The sequence below is a fragment of the Nelusetta ayraudi genome, unplaced genomic scaffold (genome assembly GCF_046127955.1).
Source record: "Nelusetta ayraudi isolate G7.1 ecotype Tasmania unplaced genomic scaffold, CSIRO-AGI_Nayr_v1 ptg000122l, whole genome shotgun sequence".
NCBI lineage: Eukaryota > Metazoa > Chordata > Actinopteri > Tetraodontiformes > Monacanthidae > Nelusetta > Nelusetta ayraudi.
The window spans coordinates 127,404-145,410 of record NW_027466172.1 but is presented as its reverse complement, the minus strand read 5'-3'; the positions used below and the strand labels follow the sequence as shown (position 1 = coordinate 145,410).

At 43.2% G+C, this 18,007-nt stretch overlaps 1 protein-coding gene across 1 annotated transcript in view; it reads right to left on the bottom strand.

The window, feature by feature from the left end:
• The window catches only part of kndc1 (kinase non-catalytic C-lobe domain containing 1), a 48,889-nt gene that overhangs the window by 8,213 nt on the left and 22,669 nt on the right, over nt 1-18,007 (bottom strand). Inside the window, exons 15-27 of the mRNA XM_076050078.1 lie at nt 16,808-17,481; nt 15,737-15,875; nt 10,503-10,792; nt 9,110-9,441; nt 7,974-8,067; nt 7,789-7,886; nt 7,521-7,705; nt 4,252-4,362; nt 3,917-4,064; nt 3,341-3,496; nt 2,094-2,285; nt 1,872-1,954; nt 522-675 (exon numbers count right to left, since the gene is read on the bottom strand). Coding sequence (XP_075906193.1) covers nt 522-675; nt 1,872-1,954; nt 2,094-2,285; nt 3,341-3,496; nt 3,917-4,064; nt 4,252-4,362; nt 7,521-7,705; nt 7,789-7,886; nt 7,974-8,067; nt 9,110-9,441; nt 10,503-10,792; nt 15,737-15,875; nt 16,808-17,481 — 2,656 coding nt within the window. The remainder of the gene's footprint in view (nt 1-521; nt 676-1,871; nt 1,955-2,093; nt 2,286-3,340; nt 3,497-3,916; nt 4,065-4,251; nt 4,363-7,520; nt 7,706-7,788; nt 7,887-7,973; nt 8,068-9,109; nt 9,442-10,502; nt 10,793-15,736; nt 15,876-16,807; nt 17,482-18,007) is intronic.

Sequence of the window (18,007 nt, the reverse complement as noted above, 5' to 3'; positions counted from 1 at the left end):
TCTCCTCAGTTGGTAACCGGACTGCCGAAATCAGATTGTAACTCACCGAAGACAGAGTTGACATCTCAACAATCTAAATGCCTCGCGATATACAGGGTTGAGCACGCGCATATCGGGAACACATATTGATTCGCTAAGTAAAGAGAACCGTCACGCACGACCTGTTGGTCGAATGACAGACCACCGACACTTGACGGGTTTAATACCGGGCCGTGCGCATCTGCTGTGTCATGTTTTGATTTTCTCAGGCTCTTAAATACCGTTCAATGAAGAAGGGGCTCACGGCGAAAACCAAATACATTCCCAACTGTCTCGCAAAGCACCCGGCCGTGAGATGGAGAAGGAGCAGAGGACGCATGGAGGGAGTGTGCGTGCGCGTGCGTGCGTGCGTGTGTGTGTGTGTGCGCGTGCGCCTGACACGAGGGTCGCTACCCACTGACAAATCAAAGCTCCGGCTGTGACACTAATGACTTTTCTTTCAGGTGACCCCGCTGCTTCCGTGACTTATGTGTCCCCCTCACCTTGACAGAGTCACACATGACTATTTCGGCGGAGATCCAGTTAGAAACGCTGTCGGCGTAAGTGAGCAGCTTTTGGAGGCAGCCTTCGGTCTGGGCGGCATCGCACACAAGGAGGCTGCTGCCCTCTGCTGGCTGGATGTGCTGGGAAGCGTTCCTGGCGGCAGGAAATAGAGGAAATGCTTTTTGAGGAACGGAGGGGGGGAAACGATTACAGAATGCGAGCGTGGACAGTGTGGACACCTCACGGATTTGTGGTGGACTGTATTGCGCTAAGAACCAGTGTCAAGGCTCCAAGTACGGTTTCAGTGCAGTGTCACCAACATTGAATTTGACCCACACACACGTGCGCTGTTCCAACCAGAATTGGATGTTTCGGTAAGATGGCGTCCCGTGCTACACGTCTAGAGCACGAGAACTACAAGAATTTAGAGAGTTTTCTTATTTTGTCTTATTAACAATAAACCACAAAATAATTGCAATTTGTTTGTGTGTTTCTCTGGTGCAGCCAAACATTTTGAAAATACATTCTCTGTCCAATGTACGATGCTCAATGATTGGGATTGTGTAAAGTTTCAAGTGTGTCAAACACCTTTCCCCACTACTTTCCATTTAAGTTCAAAACGTGTGTGAGGAGTCCAAACAATTGCATGAGAACTCAGTTCTTCCCATATATAGCAGCATTACAAACACATTTCGGTGACATTTTCATTTTTCATTTCAACTAGTCATAGGCAGATGATGCCCCTCTGGAGTCTGGTTCTGCCCTAGGTTTCTTCCCACAGGGGAGTTTTTCCCAGCCACTGTCGCATCTTGCTTGCTCCGGGGGCCGGGTTGGTTCTCTCTGATTGTATAAAGCGCTTTGAGACGCCATTGGTTGTGATTTAGCGCTGTACAAATAAAGTTTTATTATTATTATTATTTTTAGAAAAACTAAAACTAAACTGTTTAAGCTGTATGTTAAAAACCGTTAATATTTTAAGGTTTCATTGACCCTTTCAAAGTACAGAACATTTTTTTGTTATATATTTCTAGTCATTTTCCATATATCATCAACTGTTATTAATACCCACTGTGATTCAGAACATGTATTAAAATATACACCCTTTTTCATCCTTTATTTCAGGGCACTATAGACTGTGTGTGTGCTTCTGTCAATGTAATTCATACTGACGGCCATTACTCCTTTGACTTTGTCAAGCGCTACATCATGAACACTGTCCACATAACATTCATAATTTTACCCAGAAAACAACTTTAAAAATTGGTTATTCTGTATTCTGTTGTCAATTTCCCTTTACAATAGCAAAATAAATAATTCATAATAAAGCATATCTGGAAAGTGACACTCACTTGCTTTGGGGAGACGCTTTGTCCCCAATTCCTTTTATCCTGGACTTGAGAAAATGAACAGGATGACATCCTTGAAATACTTCCTGTATCAAAAAAAAAAAAATGCACGCACAAATTTTAATGTCGGGCTGGGGGGTCACACAGATGCCCAGTCATGCACGTCTCCCTCTAGAGGTTCCCGGGAGAAAGGCAACAAGCGACTGTGGCAGTGCGCGCGAGCACCTGCTCGAGAAGGGTGAGCTGCTGGGCGATGTGTTGCGCGCTGTGCTCATTTTTGCTGAAGGGGATCCACTCTTCGCCCTGCAGGCCAGCGTTGGGGAGGTTGTAGCAAGGCACGGGCAGCACGGCGGCAATGGAGAAGGCCTTCTCCTTAGGCAGGGAGGCAGACGACTCCACGGCCCTTGGGAATCTCCACTGAAGCCACCAGCAGGTGAAGATGATGATGATGATGATGATGATGCCACGAGAAATATAGGAAGACATGAGCAAAACAAATAAGTCGTTTGGACATATCAATCAAATCGTTTCAAATGTATTATACTGCAAGTTATTAATAATGATAATAATAATAATAATAATAATAATAATAATAATAATAATAATAATAATAATAATAATAATAATAAATACTATTATAATAATATATAATATAATAATATTATTATTATTATTATTATACTGCAAGTTAAGCCTGCTGTCGTTAAAGGTTCTATATTGCACCAATACCGCCCTTTTTAAATCTCAAACCACGTGACATTTCCCACAGTCCAAAAACATGCATGTGAGGTCAATTGAACACTCTAAATTGTCCGTTGGTGTGCATGTGAGTCTGAATGTTTGTTTGTTTCTTTGTGGCCCTGCGATGAACTGGCGACCCCCGTGACCCTGAATGGGAATAAGTGGGTATGGAAGATGAATGAATATTAAGGAATACGTGATTATATTTTATTATATGGCTAACGTTAAGCTACATTTCTTAAATAGGGTTAATTATGAATTAACAGGAAGTTTAAATTTAACAGCTGACTCGAGAAATGCTCTCTTGATTCACAAGGGTTGATTGAAAAGGCATTCCCATGTAAAAAAAAAAAAAAAAGCCTTTTTATTTTTACTATTATTTATCTCTTGAAGGAAAGCATGCTAACAGGGACAGAAAAAAATGAACCCCGAAACTGTGTTCCAACATAGCTGAGCTACCATGCAGGATCTTTGCCACATGGCAGCTCAGCAGCCAAAGTTTGCTAATTACTGTTGTACTAATTCAGAAAAACAGATTGGAGCTTTTTGTGTGTGCATTGCTGCCAGAAAACAAATATCACTTTGGAAAACGCTCCAAAAAAGCCTGATGGGGCACTTTGCAAATCTTTTGGCGACTGACTGAAAAACACGGGCTGACCCTCCTGACACCGCGCTGCATCCGAGAGGAAAACTATTCTCGTTTTTTGCAAACCGTAGTTTAGTATAACAACCTTTCTGCCAAGATCATCGGTAGACGAGTACATGAGTGAAGAGTCATCTTCTTCCTCAGAGACGAGCAGGCTTTCTCTGCTGTGGCTCCAGCTTGCGGACGGTGGGTGGCGGAGAGCTTCAAGTAGGGCCTCACCACGGCCGTCCAGAGGAATCACCTGCAGGAGAGTTTAGGAGACAACGGCTCAATGACGGCCGCAATTCGAATTCTTGGAGAGAATTCCAGGAGCTCTTGAGCCCTTCAACACACATTGTAAGTGCAATGCTATGACCGATAAAGATTTATTTCTGCTATTTTAAATACTCATCTGGCCTCTTTCGCAAATCGTGCAAGCTTGATGTTCCAAAGAATAATCAAGAGATTATCAATAAGATTATCAACAATTCATTTTAGGAAGGAAAATGACCTAAATGCAGAACAGTCTGATGTTTCCAGCTATGGGACGGGCCAGTGCAATAAATATGAATAAAAATGACTAAGTGCTCACAAAGTGCCACAAAAAAAATTGTCAGTGTTAAATCGTGAAACATTCCATTAAAATACCGCAAATACAATATAAGCGATTGTGAGCTGTTACCTCAGCACTAAGAAACTTTTCCAGCTTTTCCACAAGGCTGGACTCGGGTGTGAAGTCCACCTGCTTACAGTCTCGTATCCAGAAGTGAAGGATGTCCAAACTGCGATGGAGGACCTTCTCACTCTCTCCGGTCATGTTGGGACCTTGCCTGATAAAAGAAAAAAAGAAAGTAGTTACTGTATTTGGATGTCAAGTTTCTCATGCTTGTATGCTTTTGGGACTTAAATAATTGTTAAAGAAAAAAAAAAAAGTGGCTTCTGCGTGACTGCTGCCAATTAGCTGTGTTGCTCTGTTTTTTTCCCCAGGTATTCATACTCACTGTGATCGTTCAATACCTTGCAGCACTGATGAACTTCTCCGTTATAAACTGCAGCAACTGCTCGGGAGTGCAGAGGAAGCGGTAGGTGTACAGGAACTGGTGGATGTAGCCTTCCACAGCGGCATTTCTGCGATGAAAAGTGTAGAACTGAGGCTCGTGTGAAATTGTGGAAGAAAGTTGAAAGAGCACACAACACTAGGAAAAGCAAACATGATGCGTATACGTTTTATAGTGTTATAGTGATCTCATGCTCTGTTAGACAGTCTTATAGCAATTCCTTGTTTCAGTTTAACATAACTATCTCTCGTCTTCCCGCTGTTTGGGTTAAATAACGCCTTGTCATTTTGTTCTTTCGTTCATGGTGTCACCGTTTGCAACGTCAGAGGAGGGGAAAAAATGGACACGTTTCACGATGTTGGCAGACCGGTCGCCAGCCCTGATAGACTGATGCGCAAATCGTTTTCGAATCCAACTGTAGAGGCATTTCTAAGTTCCCTGAAGGCACGTTTACACATGTTGTCATGGGTTCATACTAACAAAGGTTCAGCTGGAGGCAGAGGCAACTAAGTGTGGAAAACAGGCTGTTTGGCCTCACTGTTGATTCAGTTCACATGGTAACGTACAAAGGTCAAGCGCGTTGTGCTTGTCATCAGAGTGGGATTAAAGAGGGATTTTTTTTTTACTTCTTTTTATGTAGAAGAACTTGAAAGGGCCCCAACCAATCTTAAGATAATTAGGTCACAAGGAGGAAGGCTGCAGAAGAGACATGAGCAATAACACTGAATGATTTTAGTGATTTAGTGAGAGGAAACACAAGTTTTTGAGTCTTTTGATTTACTGAGTGTCACACAGTGAGGGGAAAACCCCACTTTGCGTGCACGAGCTAAACACACACCTAGGCTACTAGATTTTATGAGTGGGGCACAGTGATTTGTTGGTTCACAGCTCAAAAAGGAAACCAGAAGTGTTTTCCCCCACAGGGCTAAATACAGCAAATAACGCCATGTAATGAAGTTAGAAAAGCTAGAAAAAGAAATGACTACACATTATCTGGTCTCTTCTTACCCTGTCAGTAATTAGCACTGAATTGCAGGCATTGAGTTACTAACTGAATTACAACACGCGGCACCTTTGTTACTTGTTTGTGCCACAAATCCTACATACTGTGTCTTCTCCCTTGTGACGTTTCAAAGAGAAGCGTTCAAAGGAGTAAAAGACAGATGTGTGTTTCTAATTAGAGAAGCTTGTTAAAAAATAATGGCTATTAGCATTTACATTTGCGCAGAGAGCAGTTCCTTTTATGCCACAATATGGGACTGAAACTGTTTACATACAAATGTAAATGCACATATGTAAAAATACAAAAGTTCAAATGGTGAAAAAAAAAAGTCAGGTTTTTTTTTTTAAGCTATGCTCTTCAGCTCCTGAACTAGAAACATCTGGCAAGCAGACAGAAGCCACCGGCAAGGAAAAAAATAAGAGAGACTGACTTGTTGTTTCCCTTCACATGGCCTCCTCCATGACCATGCTGACGTACATGGCGTGCCTGAATGTCAGCCATGTCCACCAGCTTCATTTGCTTATCAGCAGTGAACATATAACAGGGAATGACAGACTTGTGTTTGGGTAACATATGGCCAATTTTGATCAGAAAAGCGTGTAGTGCCTGGAGTCTGGAAAGGTGACGTGTGTTTCTTGTTTGCCTGTTAATTTGTGTTCTTGCTTGTAATTTGTCCCCCCAAGCATTATCGTGGAAGGGTGGAGACAAGCATAGCAGAGAGTGAGAGAGAAGAGAGGGGAGAGTGAAAAAGCAGGGAAGCCAAAGAGTTAAGGCGAGGACAAGACAAGGGAACTTCAGGAGAAGCGGGGGAGCTGAGGACAAGAGGAGAAGCACAACTGACTGAAGAGTCACTACCAGACAATCAGATAACAACACAGACACTACGCAGTCAAGACGCTGAGAGGTTGGCTTGAAATGTCAATTTGACCCTTTTAACATGCACGGAAACGCGTTTATTTTCGCACGCAGATCAGAACTGGCAAAGATTTTAATCTATTGAAAAACTGTGTCAATCCGATCAATAGCGCCCCCTACATAGACACAAAAAATAAAATCGTCATAGCACCATCTAGGAAGCTTGTAGAGACATTGGACAAAGACCCACGTGTTCGTTCGATCAAGACTTCATTTTCATTAATGCTGACCTTTGACCCCTGACAAACCGGAAGAGAGCTATTTTCACTTGTTTGAAAAAAAATCTCAAAACGTAACGCTCAAAAACCATAAGTCAGCGGTCCCCAAACCCCTGGGCCGCGGACTGCTACCGGTCCGTGGGTCATTTGGTGCTGGGCCACACAGAAAGAATAATTCACTTCTGTTAAATTAATTCCGTTTTATTTATTATCCGAGTCTGAATATTTTTATTTTGAAAAATTACCAGATTCTCTACTCTTGCTACAAAATAAATCTACCAAAGAGGACCTACAAGCGCGTAACAAGCGCCTACAGAGATAAAAAAAAAAAAATAAAAAAAATAGCTGTCCTGCGCAAACCTGTTCCCATTGTGTTTTTAAACCCTCCCACTCCGAAGCTGTACATAAGATTCTTCAAACTACAGTATATGGCAGGAAACACTTATAGTAAAAAAAAAAGTCTCCCTTGGCTCATTTCACGAAAACACAACATTTTCGTTTTTACAGCTCTTCAAAGAGCAGACAGCAAGACTCCAGCCCCCTAACATGAACAACCTGTAATAGACTCTGCATGACTGATAGACTCCGTTCATTCACTTGCAACGCCTATACTGTTATTCTGACTCCATCATATGTTACAGCGTCACATTCCTCAAGGCCTAAGCTAAAAGATGATACCTATACCCTTTTTTTTTTAACGCAGAAATGGCCCCGTTAGTTTGTTTCCCAGGTTTTAAAATGGAGCTAACTGCTAGCCTCTTAGCCTCTGAGGCTAAGTTTGGGAGGCGTCAGAAGGGGTCGGCAGGTGACTACTACTACGACTACTATTACTACTCCTACTACTACTCTTTTACCAATGTTATTCTTATTACTACTGTATGACTGTTATTCTTATAATATATTATTACGGTACTGTTTCATATTTTGCATTCCATTGTTTATTCCTCATGAAGCAAAATCACGCCAGCTTCTGTCACACCAACATTTCACTGCCATGTAACGTGACAACCTCTTAAACTGTATCCCTTCACTGTGTGGCTCATAGAGTTCTAATATTAAGTCAATTGTTGTCACACAGGGCTTCTCACACACCTGGCGTAGAGGTAAGCCATGAGGCCCTGGACAGAGCCGGCTTGCAGGACGCTTTTCCCTTTGCTGCTGCCAAAGCACAGGACCGATGGGTCCTGGGAGGACTGCAGATCCAGACAGCCGGTGCCACAGACGACCAGTGATGGCAGGACAGAAGTCTCTAAACCCCACTGGTCCACGCTCAGGATCTGAGGGGAAGATGGGGGAGTTGTTCAAACAGGCAGTGGATTGAAAGGAGAAGATGTGAGTTGAGAGAATTTGGGGGTTTTACCTCAAGATATTTCTTGACCCAGTCCAAGAACACCACTTTGGACTTTAGTTCCTCAAACTGGGACTTGAGTTTGATCAACATTGGTTTGCACTCTGTTCCTTTTTTCGGAAGACATGCACTGTTTCAGGAACAGCGGCTGTATACATCTACAATTTGTGTTTTTAGTCCCAGAAAGGCCGGCCTACCTTTGTTTTTTCTCTCCTGTTGCATCAGCTTCTGATAGAAATTCCTTGTTTTCTTCAGATTTCTCGTTTCAATTATCAGCTGCTGCTGCAGCTCCTGATCAAAGGAAGTGGCACCAAAAATCAGAAGGTCTTTAAAAATAACAGCTCACACCTTTCACAGGGAGAAGCCTTTAGGTGCTTCCAGCATGCACGTTATTTTTTTCCACCCTCGCTCCTTCCCCCTCCACCTCCACAGCAGAGCGCGGCAGCCCCTTTGAAGTTAAATGAGAGCGAAGTGGCGGTGGCGGCGCGACTCACCGTGTGTTATTTTCTGCCGAACGAACCCTCTGAAGGAGCGGTGGCGCATCAAAGTGTGCCAAAAACACAAAGGCGATTCATTAATATTCTTTTGCAAATTATAATTACTTACTCTGCCGAGAGGCAAGTTCAACGTATTAATATTCACGCGCAGTTTGGAGAGAATAATGCGGGCAATTATCCTTAAGTCTTCACTCATGTTCTCATTCTGAACCCCGGCTGTGCCCCAATTTTTGAACGGAAAAGAAAAAAAAAAAAGGAACAATTCCTGCACTTGCGCGTAGAATCAAACTAGGAGAACGGACATGGAGGTGGATGGCTTGGCAGCACTTAGAGAAGGTATCAACACTGGGAAGGAGGAGAGGGAAACTCATGTTATAATTAATATAATAATTGTAATTTTTAAATGTCTATCCTTTACTTCCGTTGCATGCACAGCAGAACAAAAGTAGGCCATGAAGTGGGGAATGAGCCCTTTGTGATGTTACGGAGAACTTAGGGACCTCTCCTGGGGTTTAGTGACAAACACTTCAATGTTTTTTTTTTTTACAGGAGGCTGTAAACAGAGGGCTAAAAATGCTGGAACGCTGAATGTAAATCTAATAGAGCTTCTGAGTGACGTAATGTCTGGAGGCCGTCACTCTGAAATGAAAAGTGACGATCTGAACTCACACTCAACTCTTTCTACTTAAAATCTTTTCTGGTGGATATCTTCAAAAGTGTCAGCGCCACTGGAGAGTGAAGCGTAAAGTGTGGAAAAAAAAAAAAATTAAGCACTTCTTCGTGTGTTCTTTTCAGTCAAGTGACCTTGACATCGAAATTGGCATGAGGTCACTAACCTGCGTTTTCACCTCCAGGCCAGCCGAGCCCGTGTGCTGCCCCAGACTCATGGCGTACTCGACCACCTCTGAGCTGAAACAATCCTCGCCGAAGAAGGACAGGGCCCAGCCGGGGCTGCAACCCGGGCCCTGCCCTGGTGTTCGAGTCCCGGGCAGGAGGGTTCGCTCTGTCACCGCCGCGTCGCTTTCCTCCACGTCCTCGGAGCAGTCGGGGCCTCCGGGCCCAAAGTGAGCTGGCGGGAACAACACATCGGGAGGGCTCTCGTCGCTGACCCCTCCCGGACGCTCTCCGACCTCCATGACACCTGTGTCCCCACGATCGCCGCTCGCGCCTCCGCCAGCGAACAGCACGCAGCAGTCAGGAGGGATGGTGGCGGGAGCGGACGTGGGAAGGGAGAGAGCGCATCACATGGATGGGGAAAGAAAAAAAAAAAATCAAGGAAACTAAGTAAGTTGATTTGGAAAAAAGAAAAAAAAGAGACCAATGGTGGCATTGTGGGTACTAGTTCGGGTTGGACCAGCTGCACAATGCATCGACTGTTTGACAGAGTTGCTTAAAGGCAAGAGAGAAAAAAAAACCTAAGCGTCATGTCCTTTTTTTTTTCTGTGCTTTTCATCTCTGGGTACCTTGCATGAGCATGAGCATGTGTGTGTGCATAAATGAACGAGCATGAAACGTGTCATGAAGTCTCTTCCCGCAACTCAACTTAAACATTCATCCACTTCGGTCCCCTCAAGCCATTTTGGCCAAGCAATGAGACAAGCATGATTGAAATACGTACAGGACACGACGGGAACGAATGGAAATGCAGACATTACTCCAGTATTCAGGTAGATAAAGCTGCACAAAACAGTGTGCATAGAGCCTGTGAATGTGTGCCAGGGTTTATAGACTTTTATATTAATAATTTAGAGACAAGCTACATATTTTTTCCAGGAACCTTTCTCATAGGGGCTCGATGTATTTTATGCTTATTTGTGATGAATGGCTCCTGGGATGCCGTCTTTCTTTTATAAAGCCATTTGGAGTCAATCTACCAATCAAATGACGTATAAACTTTGATAAACTTTATTTTTCCTTCCTTTGCATTGTTAAGGAAAAAAAGGTCTACGTTTAGAAAATTAGCCAAAAATGCCACAAATTGTTAGAGAGAAAAAAAAAAAAACAGTGGAAGAAGTTCTTCAGATCATTCTAGAACACAAGGATGGAAACTGGTTTGTTTAGATTTTTACCTTAGCATCAATCAGAAATGTATTTGACTGCATAGTTTACTCTGTACATATGACAACATTTCTCAGCAGTATCAAAACAGACAACCAAAGTTGGTCTTGGTGTGAAGACAAAACACAAAATCAGTCTGTGTTAATAATCAGTGTGTGGAAATCTGCCTACCTTGACTGATCAGCTGTTGATTCTCCTGCAAACTCAATTCAAAATCTTCCGGCCCAGACTCATTTTGGAAGACAGGAGCAGACGGGGCCTCGTTGCCCTCCTGAGAATCCCCGGCAGCATCAGCCGGCATGGGGACGTTCCCGTTGAGGTCGAGGCAACGGCCCAGGGGTCCTGCCTCCTCCTCCTCGTCCTCTCGATCTTCTTCCTCTTTTCTCAAAAGAGTTTTGGCTGAGGGCTGGACCGAGGCTGCACTTCTTGCTGCCTTTGATGAGGGCTGCAGGCTGGTGACGCTGCAGGAGGCACGTTAGGAAGGAGAAAACACAGTGGGCGGAGAGTCAGCAAGCAAGCAAGTCCAAATACTTGAAATCAAACACATCTTTTTTTCCTTAAAAACGGAAGACAAAAAACAAAAACAAAAAATGAGCCAGGACCAAGACAAGACGGATCAGTCTCAGTTATCTTCCTCTGACATCCTCTGGCTGGATATACCAATCTGTGAGAGCCAAAGGGCTCACGGCCGAAATTGAAAGAAGGAAGGGGAGCGTGCAGCGCCTTATCCGTCGCCTTCATTCATTCATGAACTTCAGACACCTCGGATCCACTTCACCATGCTGGTAACAATGGCGGAGATGCTTCACGTGCACGTATAGATCCACTGAACATTATGCAAGCCCATTACCATGGGGACGATTCTGACAAGCCTGAGGGGCGCGTAGTGGTGATGCTAATGACAGTTTGAGTCTTTTGTCCGTGGATGTAGATGCAATTTTCAGTCACTAAAGACACCACTCCGCTGCACTACCACTTCGGCGTCAGCCTCATCAGGATGTACCACAGAACCCTCAAAAATCAATGAATAAGTGTAATTTCGACCGCAAGCATAGGACACAATGCTTATCTGTTGTATTCAGATTCTTCTTGGCTCGAAAAAACACTAAATGAGCCTATCAGATCAGACAGTTGAGCCAATCACAACCCTTGACGAGAAAGAGGCACTGGCTCAAGGCAAGGTTTACTGACTTACTTAATTACCAACTTGATTTATGAATCATTAAAATCCGATTTGATTTGTTACCGTTTCAACAATTTGATAAAAACAGCTCCATTTCAGGTAATGTCTCTGTTCAAAGTAATTCACACTCAGGCACTTTCGACTCGAGTAACATAATAAATAATAATGATGATGGCTTGGACAATGGAACCATTACTCAATCACACTGGTGGAGGTGCAGCCACTCCCACCACCACCAAACATTCACTGACACTCATACAAAAGATCACATTGCACAAATTCACAGCGACTGACTTCATATTCTAAAATGTCCTCTTGAAAAGGATGTGGAAGTTTCTCACACAACTTGTTGAAAGAAGGGCTGACAGCAGTGGTGGGTAAACCATAACAAAAAATGTCAACGTTTGAATGAACTGTTATGTGACCTTTTCCTTAGGCGTCTCGTTGTAAACCAGCTTGTTAGCAAACAGAACCAGAGCGTTTCACATAGTTTAAGTTGGATTGCAAAGTTTACAGATGGTCAAATTAAATTTGCCTGGAAATGTTTTATCACACTTCAGTTGCATGCTAAGTGGCTCCAGCCCTTGATAGAGAAATGTACAACACATCTGAGGTCGCCGGTGTCACTGATGACACTGAAAAGACGCATTATGAGCCAACTTGTTTGCTTTATAGCTTTGAGTCATACAGATTTTATGTGACTCAAGAGGGAACTAGCGTGAGCACCTGGATAGCCCAGCATATCTCAGCATTACATGCTAAAAGGAGAGCATTTACAGAAGCAGAATGCTCTGAGAGGATCCGAAGAGCCCTTCGTAAACAACTGCGACCCACTGATGACTGATATGAAACAGGGGATAAGGTATACTACAAGCCGGTGGATTCCAAAGGGTGGGAAGGTCCAGGTGTGGTCATTGGCCAGGATGGTGTGGTGATATTTGTTCGCCGCGTGGGCACTTATGTCCGGGTTCATCAATCCAGGCTTCAAAGGGTTGATAACTCACAAGCTATGCTGAAGGAAAGCGATGATCCGCTGGTGGGAACTGAAAGTGCCACACCAGAAATTCAATGAAAATAACTACAACACTGAGAGTGAAAGTGAGGAAGAGGCTCCCCCAAATGATGAAGATGCAGAGGCTAACAATGACCCCCCTCACAGACCAACACAGCCTGGAGGGAGTAATCATTGTCAACCGGACAGACCACAGACACAATCCACCGCTGCTTGTGAAGGACTCAAGCTGAAAACTAGACAAGTAGTCACATACATGAACAGTGAGAGTGGCCAAGCACACAATGGAAAAATCATCGGCTGAGCAGGGAAAAGCCAGCGGAACCTACAAAAACTGGTACCATTTACAGTACACAGAGCCTGAAGAAATTGCTGGCACAACAGGATCAGTGCACTTAGGACAAGTAAACAATCTTCAAGTGGTTCCGTCTGAGGATGCTGATATATGTGTGGATGGCCAGGAAGATGACATACTGATTTTGGATGATGATGCCTTCATACCTGTTAAACACACTGAACTCAGAAACTGGAAAAGGAACAATGTGTTTGAAGAGGTGAAAGATGAAGGTCAGAAATGCATCTCTACAAGGTGGGTGTGCACACTCAAGAAGACACCAGAGGGTGTTGCACCTAAACCTAGACTCGTTGCTAGAGGCTTTGAGGAAATGAGCACTCAGCAACTCCCTAAAGACTCGCCTACATGTGCCTCGGAATCTCTAAAAATGATCATGGCTGTTATATGTCAGAAGAAATGGCAGCTGAACTCTATGGTCATTAAAGCAGCCTTTTTACAAGGAAAAGGGTTAACCCGAAATGTCTATTTCTGGCCTCCACAAGATGCTCAGAGCAAAGAAAATCGGTGGAAGTTGAAGAAATATGTTTATAGACTAGCACATAGGTTGGCAACCTGCGGCTCCGGAGCTGCATGTGGCTCTTTCCTCCCTCTACTGTGGCTCCCGTGGTTTTGAGAGAGGGAGAGGGAGAGGGAGAGAGAGAGAGAGAGAGAGAGAGAGAGAGAGAGAGAGAGAGAGAGAGAGAGAGAGAGGGAGAGAGAGAGAGAGAGAGGGAGAGAGAGATCATTTTGGGAAGAAAAAAATAAAGATAATTAAAGGCCATTCAGTTTTTTTCATTGCCATAGTTATTTCTTTGGAGATTGGGGTGCTCATGTGACATTTAAATAAAACTGATCAGAAAACATAAATCAGAGGAGGTGACTTTGAGGCTTCAGTGCTTGAGAAAAGATAGCTCCCTAAAACTGGTGGTGTTCAGTGATTCCTCCACGGAAAATCTCCCAGACGGAGGCACCCAAGGTGGAAGTTCATCATGCTTATGGGAGAGAATGACAGATTCTCATCTATATGCTTGCGCTCAAAGAGGATCAGGAGAGCTGTTCCAAGCACCTTAACAGGAGAGACTTTGGCACTTGGAGATGGCATCGACAGTGCAGTTTTCTTAGGCTGTGTTCAGACTGCAGGCAAATCTGATTCCAATCACATTTCTTCTCAAATCTTCAGGGCTGGCTGTCCAAATGGGATCCGACTCTGTTCAGACCGGGCCACACCTGACAGGTTGCTGTAGCAACAATGTCGGAGCGGAGGCGTCGTCCAGCGTGTGAAGTGTGTGACGCCATATAATTGCGACAGCAGCAGTTGTTGCGTTCGTGTTACGTGCCCTGGAGCCTGGCTTGAATGGAGCTATCTCCCCACAGACTGATGAGGCAATGAGTTTCCTCCTCTGTCAAGGGACTGCTGTTTTCTTCTGTCTGCTCCATTACGTCAGAGCTCCGCACCTCCAATGGCGCTCTCTGGTCTGGCGCATTGGGTCTTGCGCCGCGTAGAGTGACGTCACGGACAGTCAAAACCGGTGTGTTTGGAGCTGTTCAGACTGAGACGCATCTGTCCAAATGCAATTTGAAAACTACCTCCCGAATGTGCTTTCAATCCGTCTTGCAAAAATCCGATTTCATGTGGTTTGTGACTGTTCAGACTACAAAAGAGCCATCCATTCAATCTGGATGGGCTAAAAATTGGATTTTGGGCTGGCAGTCTGAAGAAAGCCTAAGCTATGCTCTTGTCAGAGCTCTCCACAGTTGACTGCAAACTCAACCATTTACCCATTGTGTGTGTAACAGACAACCGTTCTCTTTTTGATGTTGTGAAGTCCACTAAATCAGTCATAGAGAAGAGACTCCACCTCGAAATCAGCAGCGTCAAGGAAACCATCCACCATGGGACTATTCAATAGATCATGTGATCTGCTACCAAGGAGCAGCTTGCTGACTGCTTACAAGGGGGCATCTGCACTAACTGCTGAGGGTTCTCAGCGAAGGTGTATGGCAGCTTAAAGGCTAAATCGACTAAATAACAAAGGCTTTTCTACTGTTCAGCTCTAGTCGTTAAAGCTATAGGATTAAACCTGTTTATCTGTTGAAGCCTCGAAAAAGAAAGAGGAAAAAAATGAAATGTTTTTCTACATTGCTAAAAATGTTTTGCACTGTTTTTTCTTTTTTAAAGAAAGAAGGGGTGTTTGTTATGTGCTATGTTCCTGACTGCGCAATCGCAAAGATGTTACATATTTTCCTGTGTAAGAGTCGCTGTTTGGTAGTCGTTGCTATGTGATGAAGAAGCTTCGGTAAAGCTCTAAAAAGTACGGTTGTCGTTGCCATTGTTCAAGTTAACATTAAAAACTGTATTTTCTTTTGTACATGGTGCAAGTAATTGTAATTGTTAGTTTTTTTTTTCCGAATATTTATTTGTTACCCCTTGGTAAAATAAGACTCAAAACAGTTCCAGTTCCAGTTCAGTTAAGAGTCGAAACAAAAATTCAAATACATTCGGCGAGGGTCTGAGTAAAGTTCTTCGCGTTCATGCAACATTAGTCGACTGATAGGCCCAGGAAAAAACAGATTGTTGTGACTCGACTGTGCATAACAGCATTTTTCACAGAAGAAGACCAGGTGAGGCGAGAATTCATAAAAAGGATGCATTTAAGGCACATCTCTTAAAACTCCAAAGAAACTCCAAACATTTTTTAGACAATGCTATACTTTGTCCATACTTTGTCTAGTTGTGCTCTTAGGACTGAGCCCACGAGCTGTGCCGCTGGCGATGGCAACAGTGTTTCCACTGTGTGCTACAAATTTAGACAATATTCCTGCCAACTTTCAGCAAAATGCCACAATCAACAACAGCACTTTGGAATCCTACTCACAGTGTGGTCGGGCTGTAGTTGACCAGACAGTGCAACACGGCCAGCAGGTCGTCTTCCCAGTACAGATTAGCAAACCTCTCCTTCACAACACTGGCAAACGTCTGGTACTGGAGCTCCTTCAGTGAGAAGATGAACTCACCTTGGAGAGAAGAAAAGTTGAAAAGTTGTGTTTGAAAAAAAGAAAAACTAAACGAAACTGTGAATTATTTAAGAAAAAAAAATATATATATATATATTTTTTTTTTTACTTTGGAGGTTAATGGAGCCAACTATTTCTCAATCTTACCACAGGATTAAAAACCATTTGATTACAACCTTTCTTATTTTCTTTCATTTTTTTTTTTCAAAGTTACAAGGCATCTTTAAGCATCTTTGATACAGCGAAGGCATTCTGAAGTTTTTTTCTTTCATTACACAAAGGCCTGTTTGTTCTGTAACACTGAAACTGTGGATAGCATCTGAGATTCTGACATCAATGGAAACTAGGGAATTTTGCATGAGGAAAAGCGTGATATTGCTTTTTTCCCGTCGGGCATCGAGTTCGGCTGTTGGAAAGAAGTAAGAGTCTCGATGTAGAAAACAAAAATACACAGCGAACCAGAGCGCATGGGTTTAACGCGTCAAGCAAAACCGGCAACACATCACTTTCTTGGAAATTTCAAAGAACCTTGGATGATCTTAAAATAAAATGCTGTATAATATCAGTAATGCTGATAACCAGACAATAATCAGACAAGCTCTCTTTTGGGGTTGGATAAACCTAATTATAGATATAATTTAATTATTTCTAAAAGGAAAACAAAGACTGTGTCCATCCAAGCCACATATAGCCACATCTTTTACAACTCACAAAAAGTTAATTAATTCATCTTCTATTCCACGGCCGTGTAATCCAAAAACTTTGTTTTTACCCCTGTTTTAATACTGTACAAAATACCTATTTTGGTAGTTGGCAAGATACATTTCAATATTAAGATGCTGCCGCTGAGGTTGTGACATACATAGTTAAGAAAGTGCAGCTTTCCCAAGATGTGTGTCTTCCTCATGGTACCTTCTTATGAATTTACATACCCATGGCAATGTCTTCACATCCTTTCTCCCAGGTGGTCTGAAGCAAAAACTCGCCCTTGAGAAGGTCGATAACTTCTTTCAGGGCAGGATGGACTTCAGGGGAGGCCGCCTCGGGAGGAGGCTGGTTTCCAGTCTGAACAGCGCAACGTGTAGGTGCGTCGAGCTCCATGCGACTGTCCGAAACAATAGAGGTGCCACTAATGAACGACAATGGCGTCAGATAATCCTGGGCTCTGGGTCTCACTGGGACATTCAGACCATTTGTATGAGGAGCATAAGGATTGTCTGGTGCTGTGACTAGTCTCTGAAAATGCTGCTGCACCGTGGAGAGATTTATGTCCAACCCAAGGAGAGACTGTGGCGCCCTGAGCTGAACAGGCAATAGGGAGATATGTCCCGTCCTGGGATCCTGGTGGAAGAGGTAATTGTTGAAAACAGCGCAGCTGTTGAAGCTAGTTGGTAACTGCTGAAGAACTCGGACATCAGAGGGGGCAGAAGGGGAATCGTCAATCATCAAGTTGCAGGATGTTGGGCTGTCGCTCCTTTGGTTGACCTGCTTTAGACTGTTGTCAGTGTGTAAAGTGTCAATGTGTGTGTGAAAATCAGGGTTTGAAGCAAAATGGAGGCCAATATCTGCAACGTCTTCACAGCTTGTTGTCAAATCATCCAGAATCCTGTTACAAAACAAAAAAAAACATAAAGGATGTTTTTTACAAGGATGTGCAGTGTTTTGTGCTTTCTTGCTTTTCTTGTTATTTTCTTGTTTGCACAAAACTTTACAATCAAAGCTTTACTTGCATTGCTATCGACCAAAACAGTTGGCTTTTGTTGGTGGGTAAATAGATTTTTGAATCAATGTTTTTATACGTATAATTTTGGTGTAGCTCCAGATGAAGGGATCTAGCACACTAGCAATTTGGCAAAATAAAAAAATATCTACAAATATACAATTAAAATTCTGAGTTGGTCAATCATTCGGTAGAACATGATCATGACAAGAATCTAAATCACAAAATTTGACAATTCCATCCTATCATGGTAGCTCTGTTGATACCAAGATCCCCGTTTCTGAAATCTGATGCATTCTGTTTTTAGGCTTGGAGAATGGTGTTTGCAAAACCTTGATACCTATACAAATAAAAAAAAAATTAAAAAATTAAAAAAATGTATGCCTCACCGAACATATCTGCAAATCTCTCC